The following is a 15,871-nucleotide window of genomic DNA, read 5'->3' as shown; positions in this document are numbered from 1 at the left end:
TTACCCGGGAACCGAGTGTGTACCAGGCCGTATCTTAGTGACCCATGTATGTGTCACGGACGTATGAAGCTAGTCCGTCATGACCTGGACTGTCAACGTGTTAAGCGAAGCCATTAAATTCAAACGATCCCATGCCCTGCCATACAGCTTACCGCATCTTAGTGGAGAGGCAACCTAAATATTGGCCCATTTCCAAATTCAATAATGGCTTATACGTAGTTCTCAAGACATGGGATTATAACTTGTGTGCCGTTAATGCCACTTTGTGGTAGGCCTTAGTCACAGTGTTGTCGTAAATGGGTTATGGGTATTATTATACCTTTACATTAAAGGTATAACTTACCTATAAATTTGAAATATGTAAAGTACCTCGTGTTGTACTTTGATATTACATTATAAATTCACACTTTGAATCGTCAATTTTTACATAACGAACGTCTCATCCGCCTAAAACTACTGCAGCTTCTCACAACCTGTATAGCCGGGGAAAAGAAGCTACAAGAAAAACCTCGGCACAGGGCCCTAGACGTTCTTTAAAAATAAACATAAAATATTGGTATACAATTAAGTAATTTATATCAGTTTAATTTATATTATATATAATCAGCTCTCAGACAGTTTATCATTCATATCTTCTAAATAATCACTAACCTTTTTTGTAAAGTTTTTGTTTAAGTACTGTCTTAAAACAGTTGAAAGGCAAATTCGTTCATTCATTCATTTGCAAATTCATTCGAATCAATAAACTACACACTACACGAATAACTAAATGTAAATAAAAAGCAAAATAGCTGTAAAGCTGTCGAATAAATTCATTTAATTTTATATTCAAACAATATTTGATTCCCAATATAATTATTATTATTTGCGTACGTAAATACTTTGTGAATATTTTAAAATTGCAAACGACTGCTGAATCTGCACACAAAAAGGTTAATTGAAAAACGTACTTAATTCTCACGATAAATGTTCTATAATTCTCCAAAAGTAAACTTGTTTATGTAAAAGTATTGAACTAACTTGTCAGAGTCGATAACAGCAGCGTCACCTTAGTGCCTTAAAAACATCTTATACCATAATGACTATTGACATCACACAAAAGCTGTGATCAAAAACTGAGACACAAAAGAAGTCGTGAATAGCAAAATACCTCAATTATAAAATTTAAAAAAACAACACCCATCCACAAGCAGACAACACTTTACAACAACACTAGATCATAGAATTGAAACCTGCTTTAAACCTATACCATAATGGTTATTGGTATCATACGAATGCTGTGATTAAAAACTGTGTTATTTTGAATAGCAAAAAACTAACGAAAAAATTAACGAAACCGCTACCCATCCACAAGCAGATAATACCTTAGCAACTGGATTACGTAATCAAAAGCTACTTAAAACATATCATAATGGCTATTCGTATCATACTGTTAGGTTTGGGGTGTAAGGTTCCTAATGGCTGTGAGGGCTGGTTATCTGAGGCGAAGGCTGAGAATGAAACGTCCAGAAGTAGGCACAATTCACTGAATTTAATTAAATTCGTACAAAAAAGTGTTCACATCACAGTAGTTGAATGGAGAGCAAGAAGGGAAGGGAAGTGACAAAAGTGTTGTCACACTAAAAAATATAAATTTAATGTTGGGGATGCCAACATGCTGCGGCCACAAAAGAAAGCTTTAGTTACGAGTAAAGTACTTTTATACAAAACAATTAGTACAAAAAACCAAAATTCTAATGACTTTAAACATTATACAAACAATTCAAAGCCAAACTAAACTGTATGGCAAAGCAAAAGCTAGCATATTAAAAACAGGTTTGTTATTGACTATAAATTACTTTACATAACAATATTATAGTGACAAACGCTAGTGGCTTTGAACAAACACAAATCTATCAAACAAACTAAACATTTTATGAATGAAATTTAGAATGTTAATTTATTAACTTGATAATGTTTGTGGTCGCATATAAAACGATATAAAAGAAAATCTAGTAACTTTTATGCCTACAAATGGTTATTATGACAAAGAAGTTGTACATTTGTAAAACATAAGATTACATTTTTTAAAGAAAATGTTAAATGACAGCATTCAAGCATGTAAGATACAAAAAATAATTATAAGTAAGTATGGATGTACCTATTGACATAACATACACCATGACATAACATACAACATTGTCCTAGTTCAACTTTAGTTACTTAACTATTTAAAAACTTTTACACCTAATCATCACAAAAGAAAAGGATCAATTTGACACAGTCATGCACTAAAGAAAACTTTACACATACTCATTACAAAATAGAAGGAATATTTGGAAAATATGCCATGTCCAAATTGACTTAATAAACATAGCATACGTCCTTATCATAACATACCTACAATAGGTGGCTTAATAAACTTAATATCTAGTAAATAGAAAGGCAATAACGTTTATACTTAGATATTAAACATACACATGTTTCAAATAAAAGAAAAATGTATGTAGTACCTACTGACATCTGCACTTGACAGTACATACTTATTATTATTAATTAAAAAGACAACGCAGCGAGTACGCCTGCACCTCGGGAGCACGAAAATGGTATACATTACCCAGCCTAACACTTTAGAAAACTAGGTATAATAATGTGTATACTAAAGGAAAAATGTCTACATTGTAAATAAGAAAATAAATTGTATAATGATTAAATAAGTTACACTATGAACTTTATTTAATTGGTAATACACATACGCGAGTTATAGATCTCGTATGGGTATTCCCATTAGCTGTTTTAACTTCTACCGCACGAACAATATTATCAGAGCCAGGAAACAACTTAGTCACCCTTGCCATAGGCCAATACAAAGGGGGTGAATTGCTTTCACTGAGTATTACAAGAGAACCTACTTCTATATTAGGCATTACGTCTGTCCACTTTGGACGTGATTGTAAAATATTCAAATAATGTCTATTCCAAACTTTCCAGAAACATTGTTGCATACTAATACATATTCTCCAGAACTTGAGTCTGTTCTGAGGTATGTCTGTTACATCTTGCTCTGGATAGGAATTTAAAGCTGTTCCAATCAGGAAGTGGCCTGGTGTTAAATAAGAATAGTCATTAACATCATTTGATAACGGAATTAAAGGCCTGCTGTTTAGAATAGCTTCAATTTTACATAGTACAGTATGTAACTGTTCATAGGTTAACAATGCCTTCTGAACGACTCTTTTCATGTGGTGTTTCACACTTTTAACACCAGCTTCCCAAAGACCACCAAAAATGGGTGAATAGCAAGGAATAAAATGGAAATTTATGCCTTTTTGAGATGCATATCCTTGTACCTGTGATTGGTGAGCTTTGGAAGTCTGTAATTTATAGAAGTCATCTAATTTACTTTTTGCACATTTAAAAGTGGATGCATTGTCACAGTATACGTCTGTAGGAAGGCCTCGACGGGAAATGAAGCGGTCAAAACAGGCAAGAAATGATTCTGTTTTTATATCAGAGAGCAATTCTAAGTGTACTGCTTTTGTAACGAAGCAGACTATGACACAAATATAGCCTGTTGATACGACAGACCGACGTATCGTTGATTGTTTGACGCTTATCGGGCCAGCAAAGTCAATACCGATTTTCTGAAATGGACGACATGCATTCACTCTGTCATGTGGTAAAGAACCCATCAGTTGTTGAGATACATTCTTTTTTAATTTCCAACATACAATACACTTGTGTATGACCTTTTTGATTTCACGAATACCGTTAAGCAGCCAGTATTTTTGATTCATTGATGAAAGAACAAGTCGTTGTCCCGCGTGAAGGTTTTTCTCATGCTCGCTTCTAATAATTAACTCTGTTACTCGGGAACCTTTAGGCAGGACAATGGGGTGTTTTTGAGAATAAGGAATATTGGCGTTATGCAATCGGCCACCTACCCTTATTAAACCACTGTCATCAATGAATGGATACAAGGCCTTAATATTACCCTTTACAGTATTATTACATTTTAAAGAATATAATTCTTCTTTCATAAACTTTTGTTGTTCATATCTTAATATTAAATTTAATGAGCTATTTAATTCAGAACTAGATATGAAATTATGTTTTATTTTATCAGTTTTTGTGCGTGTGTTACTACAGAAACGTAAAATGTAAGCAAGAACCCTTTGCATTCTATTTATATCTGAATATTTATCAAGAAAATCAAGGTTTATGTCTGCCTTATCAGAGAGAGTACAAACCATTGCACTAGAGAACTCAGAGCTCCTTCTCACCTCGGGTAGACCGTCGGCCGTGTACTGCTCTTGTTGGGGAGCAACATACTTACTGTCATGGAGGAATAAAGGTGCTGTCCACCACAACTGGTTGCTCTCGAGCTCATGGGGTAGGACGCCTCGGCTCAGGCAGTCGGCAGGATTCTCGTGCGTGTTTACATATGCCCATGTATACTTACTGGTGAGCTGGGAGATCTCCTTTACCCTGTTTGCTACATAAGTATTTAATTTAGCAGCATTAGTCTGTATCCAAGCCAGAACAATCTGTGAGTCGGAGTATAATACAACATTGTTAATGGTCTTTTTTAATGAGAGTGTATCATGCACTCTGGTGATAAGCTTCGCAAGCAGCAGTGCGGCATTGAGCTCCAGTCGCGGCACGGTGAGACTCTGTTTGATGGGGTTGACGCGAGACTTCGAACAGAGTAAGGAAACATTCACATTACCTGTTGAGTCAACCACACGCAGGTACACACAGCAGCCGTAAGCAGCGGAACTCGAGGCATCGGCGAAACCTATCAGTTGCAGACATGTTGCATTTTGTAAGCAGACATAACGATTGAAACTCATGGGAGCCATAATTGAAAGACTTTCATAAAACTCACGCCATAGCTTTCTTAAATCATCGTTAAGTATGGAGTCCCATTCAAGACGTGCTTCCCAAAGCTTTTGCATAATGACCTTAGCACTTACAACGAGCGGGCCCGCCAAGCCTAGCGGATCAAAGAACTTACTTATAAAACTGAGTACTTCCCGCTTAGTGTCAGGTATGTTAGTGCCTGTATTAGGCGCAGAAAGGGTTAGTGTATCAGACTTAATGTCATAATTAACACCTAACGTTTTTATACATAAATTAGTTTTTTCTAAGTCAATAGAGTCGAAATACTGTTTGTCTGTCGGTATGTCGTGCAAAGCCTCAACTCTATTAGAAGACCACTTATGTAGCTGGAAGCCTCCCAGGTCCAGAAGCTTGCAAAGTTGCTCTTTCGACTCTATCAATGCGTCTAAGGAATCATTGGTAGCTAAAATGTCATCTACATAAGTTTGATTCTTTAGAATGGATGATGCTAATGGAAAATCCTCTGCATATCGATCAGCTAATTCTATTAAGCAACGAGTGGCTAAATACGACGAGCTTTTTAGCCCATACGTAACGGTATTTAGCTGAATACATTCAACATTGTTGTCTGGCGAGTCACGCCAGAGAATGTTTTGCAATGGGCGATACTTTTCATTAAGACTAACTGCCCTAAACATGTGTTTAATATCAGTGACAAATACATATTGTTCGAATCGAAATAGAATTAAAATGTCGAACAATTCTTTCTGTACTACAGGACCATTTAAAAGCAAATTATTAAGTGACACTTTTTTATTTGTTTTCATTGAAGCGTCAAATACAGCCCTGCATTTAGTACTTTTCTTATCCATTCTTACTACAGGATGGTGGGGCAAAAAATAAACTGGATCTGAATTTAAATCATATTGTGCAATGTCAATTTTAGATCCATGTCCCAACTCTAAATATTCATGAATGAAATCTTTATATAATTTCAATAAAACTGGATCTTTATGCAGCCTATTTTCCAAATTATGAAATCTCTTTAATGCAAGGTACAAGGAATCTCCCAGAGTATCATTGACAGAGTCGAGAGGCAACTTTAATGGTAAGGCAACTTCAAATTGGTTATTAGTTAATTGTACATTCTCTTGAAACATTTGCTCACATGCTTCGTGCTCTGACACTTTTTCTGTGAATACTTGAGGCACATCTTCAGTCTTCCAGAATAGTGACATAGTGTCGTTAAGATCAGAATCACACGTAGTACAAAACAAAGATACCACCTTCTTGTTTGACTTTGAGGGGTGAGCAGGAAGGCTGGGGAGGTTACCCGCTATGACATGGCCAAACTGAGTGCTGAGTAGTGTTGGTGTAGGTGCAGACTGTGACGCATTAGGTGCTGAAGGTGCAGGCGACTGGATGGAGACAGGCTCATGTTGCAGTAACACCTGGAAAAATATGTCAGCTCCTATTAATATATGTATGTTACTTGGCTCATGAAAGTCTTTGTCAGCAAGGACAACATCGGGGGGCAATATAAAATTACTCATGTCAACCTTCTGCTGGGGCAACTTGGTTGTGATCCTGTCTAGAACATAACAAGACACTTGTATATTAAAGTTTCGTACAAGAGAATGTATTTGAAGTGGCACATACTGATTTACATTACTGACAGTATTGCCAATACCTATAACACCTGACTTCTGTGTTTTTGTTTGTAACTGCAGTAATTGTACGAGCTCGGCAGTTACAAATGATACTTGGGCACCACTGTCAAGAAGTGCTTTGACATGCACTTCTGTACCATCTTGTGCATAGAGCTTTACTCTGGCTGTAGGTAGGAGTACCTGTGTAGAAGAATTTGACAGCAGAGTGACTGGAGTAGGTGCTTTGTCCTCATGCAGTAATGTGTTGTGCTTCTGCTTGCAAATGGAGCACTTGAAGAAGTAACGGCATGGTCTCTTTGGATGACAGGTAAGACAGATCTTGCATATATTATGGTTTGTTGTGAATGTGTGTCTGTCTGTAACATTCAGAAGTTTAAATTGGGCACAAGTAAATAATTTATGTGCAGACTTACAGAGTAAGCATGATGGTTGCGGCTTGGTCATCACGGGGTCTGCAGCTGGACGCTGGTCCTTCACAGCTGGAGGCTGATCCTTCACAGCTGGAGGTTGGCTCTTCACTGCTGCAGCTACCATCCTCGCCGGTGCTTTCTGCTTCTCATGGAGTGAAGAAGGCCGCTCTGAGTTCTCAAGTGCTAATGCACGTTTCTCTAGAAAGGTTATGAGACATTGAACGGTTGGTGTATCGACACTCCGTACCAATTGAAACTCCCTATTACATAAGAAATCTAGTTTCCGTAGTAACACACACAAAATGATTGGGTCCCACTCTTGTACATTACAATTTAAATTTTTTAAAGCAGCTAACTGTTGTTTTACAATTGAAATAAACTGTCTAATATGATGAGCAGTTGACTTTGAAACTTGTGGGATATCCAATAACATAGATATATGCTCATTTCTGATTTTATATTCATTGTTGTACCTGTCATTCAATATTTGTAAACTTTCAGCATAACTTTCACTGACCATAGGCAACATTTTAATCAAATCTAATGGTTCACCCCGCAGAAAAGTTCTCAGATAATAAAGTTTCTGTATTTCTTGTAAATGAATGTTGTCATGCACCATAGAATTGAAAAGGCACATGAAGGTTCTATAATCTGAGTACTTTCCCGTAAAATGTGGCACTGTAATTTCAGGTAACTTAGTTGGCACATAATGACGAGAACTATTTTGACTTTGACTTTCGTTAGACAAAGAAAGTGAGGTTAATTGTTTAATAATCGTTAACGTGTGCAAGTATTTACTTTCGACAACGTCTGAATCCTCTTTATCACTGGGATCAAAACCCATAATTTGAAAATTACATTCTTCATAACGGCTGAACAAATTACGAAGTCGTTCTTCTTTAACAAGAAGGGCCTCCCGTGTCAACTGAGGTTCAGAAGTTGTGTCTTTTAATTGATTATATAATTTGGTAATTGAACTTTTAAGTGAGCCTCTTTGCCTGTTTAAGGTGGATATATGGTCAATTTGTTTACCTGATGACAAATCCGTTTCCATTTTGCAAGATGTAACGCAGCTTTTTCTAGCACAACACAATAATATGTAAAAACTAGTTACGTAGATCTTAAAAATATTACTAGATCTAATTATAATTAGTCTCTGAAAAAATATTTTATTACGACGTGGCACGAAACAAGGTGAGCAATCGACGCGAAGAAGAAACAAGATGGCGATTGGGCGTCGGCCGGAAGTCGTCGGCGGCAGGCGCGAGCGCGGGTGTTCAACGATGCACGCAGAATTTCGCGACCTTTTGAATTCTTGATTACGTCCCTAAACCACATATGTTTATGGTCGAGATTACCTTCTTGCTTGATTGATGTCGTGTCACGTAGAAATGTTCTATGCGTAAAATGTAAAAATGATGACGCAATAGAATTTAAAATGGATGACTCCCGTTGGAAAAAAAAATGTTTTCTTGCAGCTCACTGACTGAATGTAAATTTATGGCACTTCACGCCGCTTCTTCACGTGGCGAATCACGTCGGTTGTCCTTGGCGTATGGTTTTACTGCTCAAGGAGTTACTCGTACGAGATTTTTTAACTGCTCACGTAACACACACTGCGGTTGGCTCCCTTTCTGCGCCTAACAATGTTAGGTTTGGGGTGTAAGGTTCCTAATGGCTGTGAGGGCTGGTTATCTGAGGCGAAGGCTGAGAATGAAACGTCCAGAAGTAGGCACAATTCACTGAATTTAATTAAATTCGTACAAAAAAGTGTTCACATCACAGTAGTTGAATGGAGAGCAAGAAGGGAAGGGAAGTGACAAAAGTGTTGTCACACTAAAAAATATAAATTTAATGTTGGGGATGCCAACACATACCAAAGCTGTTATTAAAAACTATAATTGTCTTGAATAGTAAAAACACGTGATTATAAATTAAACGAAACCGCCACCTATCCACAAGTAGACAATACCTTAGCAACGGGATTACGGAATCAAAAACTACTTAAAACATACCATAATGGCTATTCGTATCATACCAAAGCTGTTATCAAAAACTATATTGTCTTGAATAGTAAAAACACGTGATTATAAATTAAACGAAACCGCCACCTATCCACAAGTAGACAATACTTTAGCAACTGGATTACGGAATCAAAAACTACTTAAAACATACCATAATGGCTATTCGCATCTTACTAAAGCTGTGATAAAATAGTATATTGTCTTGAATAGCAAAAAATCTCCATTAAACTACACTACCAACCATTCACATGCAGACAATACCTTAGCAACAGGATTACGGAATCAAAAGCTACTTAAAATCTAGACTATAATGGCTATTCGTATCATACTAAAGCTGATCAAAAACTGTATTGTCTTGAATAGTAAAAATACTCAATTTTTAACGAAACCGCCACACATCCACAAGCAAACAATACCTTAGCAACTAGATTCCGTAGTCAAAAGCTACTTAAAACATACCATAATGGCTATTCGCATCTTACCAAAGCTGTGGTCAAGAACTGTATTTTCTTGAAGAAAAAATAGCTCAATTATAAAATAAACGAAATTAACCCTTCTTTGATCTAACGTATATTCCAAAGAAACAGACCACACATTAGCAACTGGATCACACAATCAAAAGCAACTTAAAACTCCACATAAAAACGAAGCACCAGCGATCCTTTCATAATTACCATCCATTATAACAAGAACATTTCATCAATTTTTGTAATAAACCCAATGATCCTAAAGAAGCTATTTTGGCCGCCGTTAAAGTACTGAATTCCCTACTAAATTGCGCTTAAAAGCAACTGGATGCTAAATAATACCTTTACAAGCGTTTAACCAGTGTTGCTACACAGGCGAGAGTGCAATTTATAGGCATGGTCGGCCGTGGACAGTTGTTGCTGCTGTTTTATTCCGTTTGTAGCGAGTTTAGAAAGTGTTTACGTGTTTTAAAAAGAGTTTAAAGACACTTTGACAGCTGGGAATTCGTCTACCAGTGATTTGTAAAGGTACTAGAGTTCATATAATTGGATGGCGTGTACTGGAATCAGCACCAATATCTTATAATATCTTATAACAGCCTCCGTGGTGTAGTGGTTAGAGCGTTAGGCTTAAGATCTGGAGGTCCGGGTTCGATTCCCGATGGGGACATTGTCGAAATCATTTTGTGAGACTGTCCTTTGTTTGGTAAGGACTTTTCAGGCTTGAATCACCTGATTGTCCGAAAAAGTAAGATGATTCCGTGCTTCGGAGGTCACGTTAAGCCGTTGGTCCCGGCTATTAGCCTTAAAAACACCTCCACCAATCCACATTGGAGCAGCGTGTGGAGTATGCTCCAGTTGATTGAGGGTAGGCCTGTGCCCAACAGTGGGACGTATATAGGCTGTTTGTGTATCTTATAATAAGGCACTTCATGTTGCCTCTTTTATATTGCTGTGACCTTGCAGGGAATCACTGTACCTTCTTACTATGGTTCCACCTTAATTAGATTTGATTTACACGAACCATATCAGGAGCATTTGGTGATTCAATAACCCTGGCATCAGGGTTGGTAAAGTCACATGAAAGAGTTTTTCATACAAAGACATGTAACACGCTTTCAGATTTACAAATAATTTCAATTAACTTTCTACATTTAGCCAAAAGGCCACAAAATAGGTTCAAATTACATATCAGTCTGATGAGCATTCAACAAAGTTTCAACAAAAACCACTGAATTTTCCGCCTATGTTTGACTGCAGAAAATCAATTTGTACAAAATCAATAATTTGCGGTATATTCTAAAAGCCTGTTCAATTTAAACGTCGAACGCTTTGTTCGTGGTTAAACAAAATTTTGTGAACAATACGGCTAAAATTGTAATTAGTTTACATTTAGACAATAAAATTTTGCTGTTTCGAACAGCCATACTCGCATACCTAGTAATCATTATTATTATTACTTCTAACGTAATACGTATGGCACGTGTAAGCTGTCTTAGATTGAATGGAGTAGTAATATTCGCTGAATAATGTAGGTACTTACTTATAGAAGTGAAATTCTCGGAAAACTGAAGCACAAGTAAGTCGCCGTAGATGGAAACTAGGAGAGAATAAAGAACACGGACGTGTTCGTTTTATAGTCTGTTGTTTTATGCTATCGACATAGACCTATGCCATTAGTCCTAAAAATTTGCTTAAAACTGCTTACGACCACGGTTATCACTTAAACATCAATAAAATTAATAAATAAAAAATGATTATTTTCAGATGATTGCAAATCCATAAAATCCATAAATACTCTGAACCGGCGTGCGTGTATGAAGCGATTGATGAATGTGGAGGAAACAAGAGAAGTGTGTCAGGATCGAAGCAAATGGAGGTCTATAGTCTCTGTTTACCCGATGGGAAATAGGCGTGAGTTTATGTATGTATGTATGCAAATCCATTGGTTGTTAGTAAAAAAAGTGCTTAGAAAACTAAGTTAGTACAACCTGACAATATAACTGTCCTAGTCCGAGCTACGTAAAGTTCTGTGAACCGTTCGAGAACAGGCGAGTCGAACCTCTCCTATACCTATCATCTTCAGATCAATGTTCGGAAGAATTACGCAGAAATATTTTCTTGTTTCATACTTCTTCGAACGCAATTGCGGAAACGCTGTTGGGTTTTACTTTATTTACGATTTTTTTTCTCGTATGGCAGTAGGATTAAAAGATCTCTCAGCAACTTCTGAGCTATCATTTGCCCATGACTTGGCTTATGTAACGACTACATTTTACTTACTTAAGTAAATAGTAGCCGGGTCTGAATGGCTAAAGCACGGATGATCAGTAGCAAATTGCCCTAACCAAACTAGGGATCACATAACTAGATGATGCATAAATACGCGAGAAATACTGAAAGTAACTACCCAACTTTTTTTAAATTAGTATTTCACTTAGGCGCTTTCTGAAGAAATTATTGGGTATGAGAAACATTTAAATGCAAGCATCGAAGTAAAACGTTGACTAAGAAAAAGTTAGGCACTCACATAAAATGTTTCATGCCGGATTTGTAAAACATCTACACTAATTAATTATTCGTGTAGATATTCCACCTTTTCATGGCTTGACTTATTCATCAAACAGCATTTACTATAATTTGATCTGGGTCTAAAACTTGTAGAAATGACGTAAACTCGTTAGGAAACACTTTTTGGACCCTACTACCATCATAATAGATAGTGACGGAAAGTAAAATTCATCCCTTGATGGCTCGTTCGTGCCTTTCAGATATGTGAGATACGCTTTTAGAAACTCGACATTTGCGCAATGGGTACCGATAATTTGGTGAAAACATTTAGTCCAATCTCCTCTTCTCTTTGATAGCTTAGTCGGTGGCAACACACCAAAAATAGTATTTAAAAATAGTAGTAGTGTATTATGCGCATCCAGGTTTAGCCGCGCCAATATTTTCTTCTGACGACTTTCCGTCCCGTGAATACTGACACATACAGTCTGTTAATTTTTTAAACGTCAAAACAACATATAATAAAACAAAATAAATCGCAAAATGCTTTCTATCCAACGCTTTGGCTTGTCATTCTTTAATCTATAGTTTTAATCTGCAACATTTTCTTTTGTACAAAACTCAAAATATTCTCCGCGATTCATTCCGACTAGTGCTTATTGGGTTTTGCGGAACTCAAAAGCTGAAGCTGAACAAACATAGTTAGGTTTGAAATATATGTCGCAACATTGTCTGGCAAAGCTAAACGTATACGATTGAAGGTATATCATTTCTAGGATTAGTACAGTGCTCTACCAGCTTAAATCACAATAATAATATTCGACTGAATCAAAGAAAAAATATAAAATGGGATGCTTCGGAAGGCACGTTAAGCCGTTAGTCCCGGCTGCATTAGCAGTCGTTAATAACCACCAATCCGCACTGGGCCCGCGTGGTGGTTTAAGGCCCGATCTCCCTATCCATCCATAGGGAAGGCCCGTGCCCCAGCAGTGGGGACGTTAATGGGCTTGTGATGATGATGATATATAGAATTACGTTGCTACCTGTATATCTTCTCTTGATTTTGATCAGAATAATAATGAGTGGACGATGTACGTGTGCCTGGGTATAATAAAAATGGTCATCATTTATATCCAAAAACAAAGATAAAATATGTATTATTTATTTATTTATTAAGCTACATACAACATTACAGTATGCCCCAATGCAATGTATGACGAAAAAAACAATATACAAACTAATACAACAAAAATAAATATTGAATGAAAAAAAGGAAAATAAGACTATAAATTTTAATAATATCATCAACACTAAAGGAAATTACAATTATCATAAAATATGTATTATTTATTTATTTATTAAGCTACATACAACTTTACAGTATGCCCCAATGCAATGTATGACGAAAAAACAATATACAAACTAATACAACAAAAATAAATATTGAATAAAAAAAAGGAAAATAAGACTATAAATTTTAATAATATCATCAACACTAAAGGAAATTACAATTATCATGAAATATGTATTATTTATTTATTTATTTATTAAGCTACATACAACTTTACAGTATGCCCCAATGCAATGTATGACGAAAAAAACAATATACAAACTAATACAACAAAAATAAACATTGAATGAAAAAAAAGAAACAAAAAGGAAAATAAGACTATAAAATTTAATAACATGAAAAACACTAAAGGATATTACAATTATCATCATTAGAATTATGTATCTAAGTCGGTTATCCATGAAATTATAAGGTTAAACGAAAATAAATATAAACAGCGCCATCTATATATTTTTTTGAGGAACGTAGCCTGATAAGTCCCACAGTATCTCATTTGACTAACCAGGTTGTCAAGTAGCCTATAAGTAGTATGATATTCGAACTTTTATAATTAGTCTCTCTTGTCACGTAGGTCAGCTGGAAGAAATCTCTTTGTTTAGAGATAAGCTTGCCTGTACTATCTGTTTTCTTTGTATGTTTCTTGTGTCTGTTTCATTGTGTACAAATAATAATAAATAAATAAATAAATAAATAAATAATCAATCAATCACTAATTATTTATTGCACAAATCGTATACACAGGACATATCATAGGAATAAAATAAGCACAAAGCATAATAATAATAAAGCAGGATGGCCGAGTGTAGGAATGGTAAGGTGCATGAAACGTAACGTAAAGGTGTGTGAAAGAGAGAGCGAGAAGTGAGCGAGAGAGAAGAGAGGATTGTGGAATGACAGGGAAATGGCGGTCGGTTGTTTTTAAAATGGAAAATGTATTGAATTCATAAAACGTTTTTAATAAACGAGGATTGAAGAAATATAATCGTTTCCATTATGCACCTTAGTGCCAGGGCTAAGCCGCCTATGGCCCTTGACGTGGTATGAGATAAACAAAAACATGTTTGTGATCATTGCTGTACCCAAAGGAATTGATCTAGCGACCTTAATTTCATGATTTACCTTAAAGTAATCGAATTTGCCAACTAATATTTGGCAGCTGACTGACATTTTACAAGGGTACAAAGTTGTTACAAGTTAAAACGAAAAACTGTTTCAAAATTAAAAATGGGTCAAGATGCCAGAATGAAGCGAAACTTTTTCGGATTAACGTTTTAATGTTCTTTTGCTTTCACTGCTTGTTAATTATTCATTCTATCGTAAAATACTACATTATGCGTACTAGATGGGCCATTATAAAAAAAAATAATAATTTTATTTCACACAGATGCCCATATTTGTTAGTATTACAAAAACTTAAAAACAGATTATGATGATTATGTTTGCCTTAAGATAAATACAGTCATGATAGTACTAAACTTGATAAATACAAGAGATAGAAAAAAAAGCATCACGCTTGTATATTATATTATACATATAATATTGTATATAAAAAAAATACGGAGCATAATAAAAAAGAAGTAAAAGAAATAAATACGTAACGTAAGTAAGTTGCGTAGTCACGTGTGTAAGTTCGTAGTCGTTACTTGAATCAACTCAGAGGCCTTTGGCGGCTCAATAATAACCCTGACACCAGGGTTGATGAAGTTGGTCTTCCACTTCTCAACACACAAAATAGAAGAAGAAAATTACGATATAAAAAGACTGTTCACAACAAGCTTCGTCGTATTCTCTTGTTTTATACTTAACTGATTTTTATTAAAATTGCAATATAACTCTTTTGATTTTGATTTTATTCTGTACCTACGTAATAACTTAGGAATCATCATTTCTATATCTATAACGAAATCAGAAGTTAGAATCATGTATTCAACGCAATTGTGGTAAATAAACTTGGTGAAGGTCGTTTTAACCTTTCTAAATATACGTCATTTCGCAAGGTGTTGCGGGTAACAGAAATGACAAGAAACTGCAACAGCAACACATCTTTTCAATCAATGAGTGTAAACATTACAAGTTATTCAATAACTAGAGGTACACATCTAACACCGGGCATTTTTACATTAAACTTTATGTTAACATGAGCTTTTTAATATTCTGACAAATTCTAAATATAGTCTGGTGTTTTATTGTAAAAATGTATACATAACTCCAAAAAAGATGAATTTAGTTTACTTAATCTAGAATTTTGGATAGCAAAATGAAAGAATGATATATGATTACACTACATGTCCGAGTTTCCGTATCCACCAGCCTCCCGCCGCATCTGTAACATAATGTATTATTATTGTAACATCGTCTGACATCCCACACTGTCTATGTTTTCAACTAGGGTTGCCACTTTCACAATAGCATTATGACGTGACTTGTTGTAGATTTGCTGCAATAACATTAACAACTTAGCGCTAAGAGCTCTCACCCGGTACCAAATTTAACTGGCCTGAGAGTGCCCAGTTGGGCGCGAACCTCGGCTCAGGGCACCATCTCTGAGGATAATATTTAAAAGAATGAATCGATCTCAGTAGGACGATAGCGATAAGCGCTGAATGAGCCTATGACGTCA

At 35.8% G+C, this 15,871-nt stretch overlaps 1 protein-coding gene across 1 annotated transcript; it reads right to left on the bottom strand.

Annotated features, from left to right (window-relative positions):
• Nucleotides 1–1,510: 1,510 nt before the first annotated feature.
• Nucleotides 1,511–8,316, bottom strand: LOC126382068 (uncharacterized). Its single transcript, XM_050031770.1, has 3 exons — nucleotides 7,934–8,316; nucleotides 6,905–7,099; nucleotides 1,511–6,272 (listed from the first exon to the last, which is right to left on the bottom strand). Exon 3 carries the CDS (start codon nucleotides 6,057–6,059, stop codon nucleotides 2,712–2,714), a length of 3,348 nt encoding a protein of 1,115 aa, XP_049887727.1. The 5' UTR covers nucleotides 6,060–6,272; nucleotides 6,905–7,099; nucleotides 7,934–8,316; the 3' UTR covers nucleotides 1,511–2,711.
• Between the last annotated feature and the right edge of the window lie 7,555 nt (nucleotides 8,317–15,871).

This window comes from Pectinophora gossypiella, chromosome 3 (assembly GCF_024362695.1).
Source record: "Pectinophora gossypiella chromosome 3, ilPecGoss1.1, whole genome shotgun sequence".
NCBI classification, from domain to species: domain Eukaryota; kingdom Metazoa; phylum Arthropoda; class Insecta; order Lepidoptera; family Gelechiidae; genus Pectinophora; species Pectinophora gossypiella.
This window is presented reverse-complemented; position numbering and strand designations above follow the sequence as displayed.

Bases quoted from the DNA above. Each gene is read 5' to 3' on its own strand.
- LOC126382068 (XM_050031770.1), bottom strand. From the start codon at position 6,059: ATGTCACTATTCTGGAAGACTGAAGATGTGCCTCAAGTATTCACAGAA.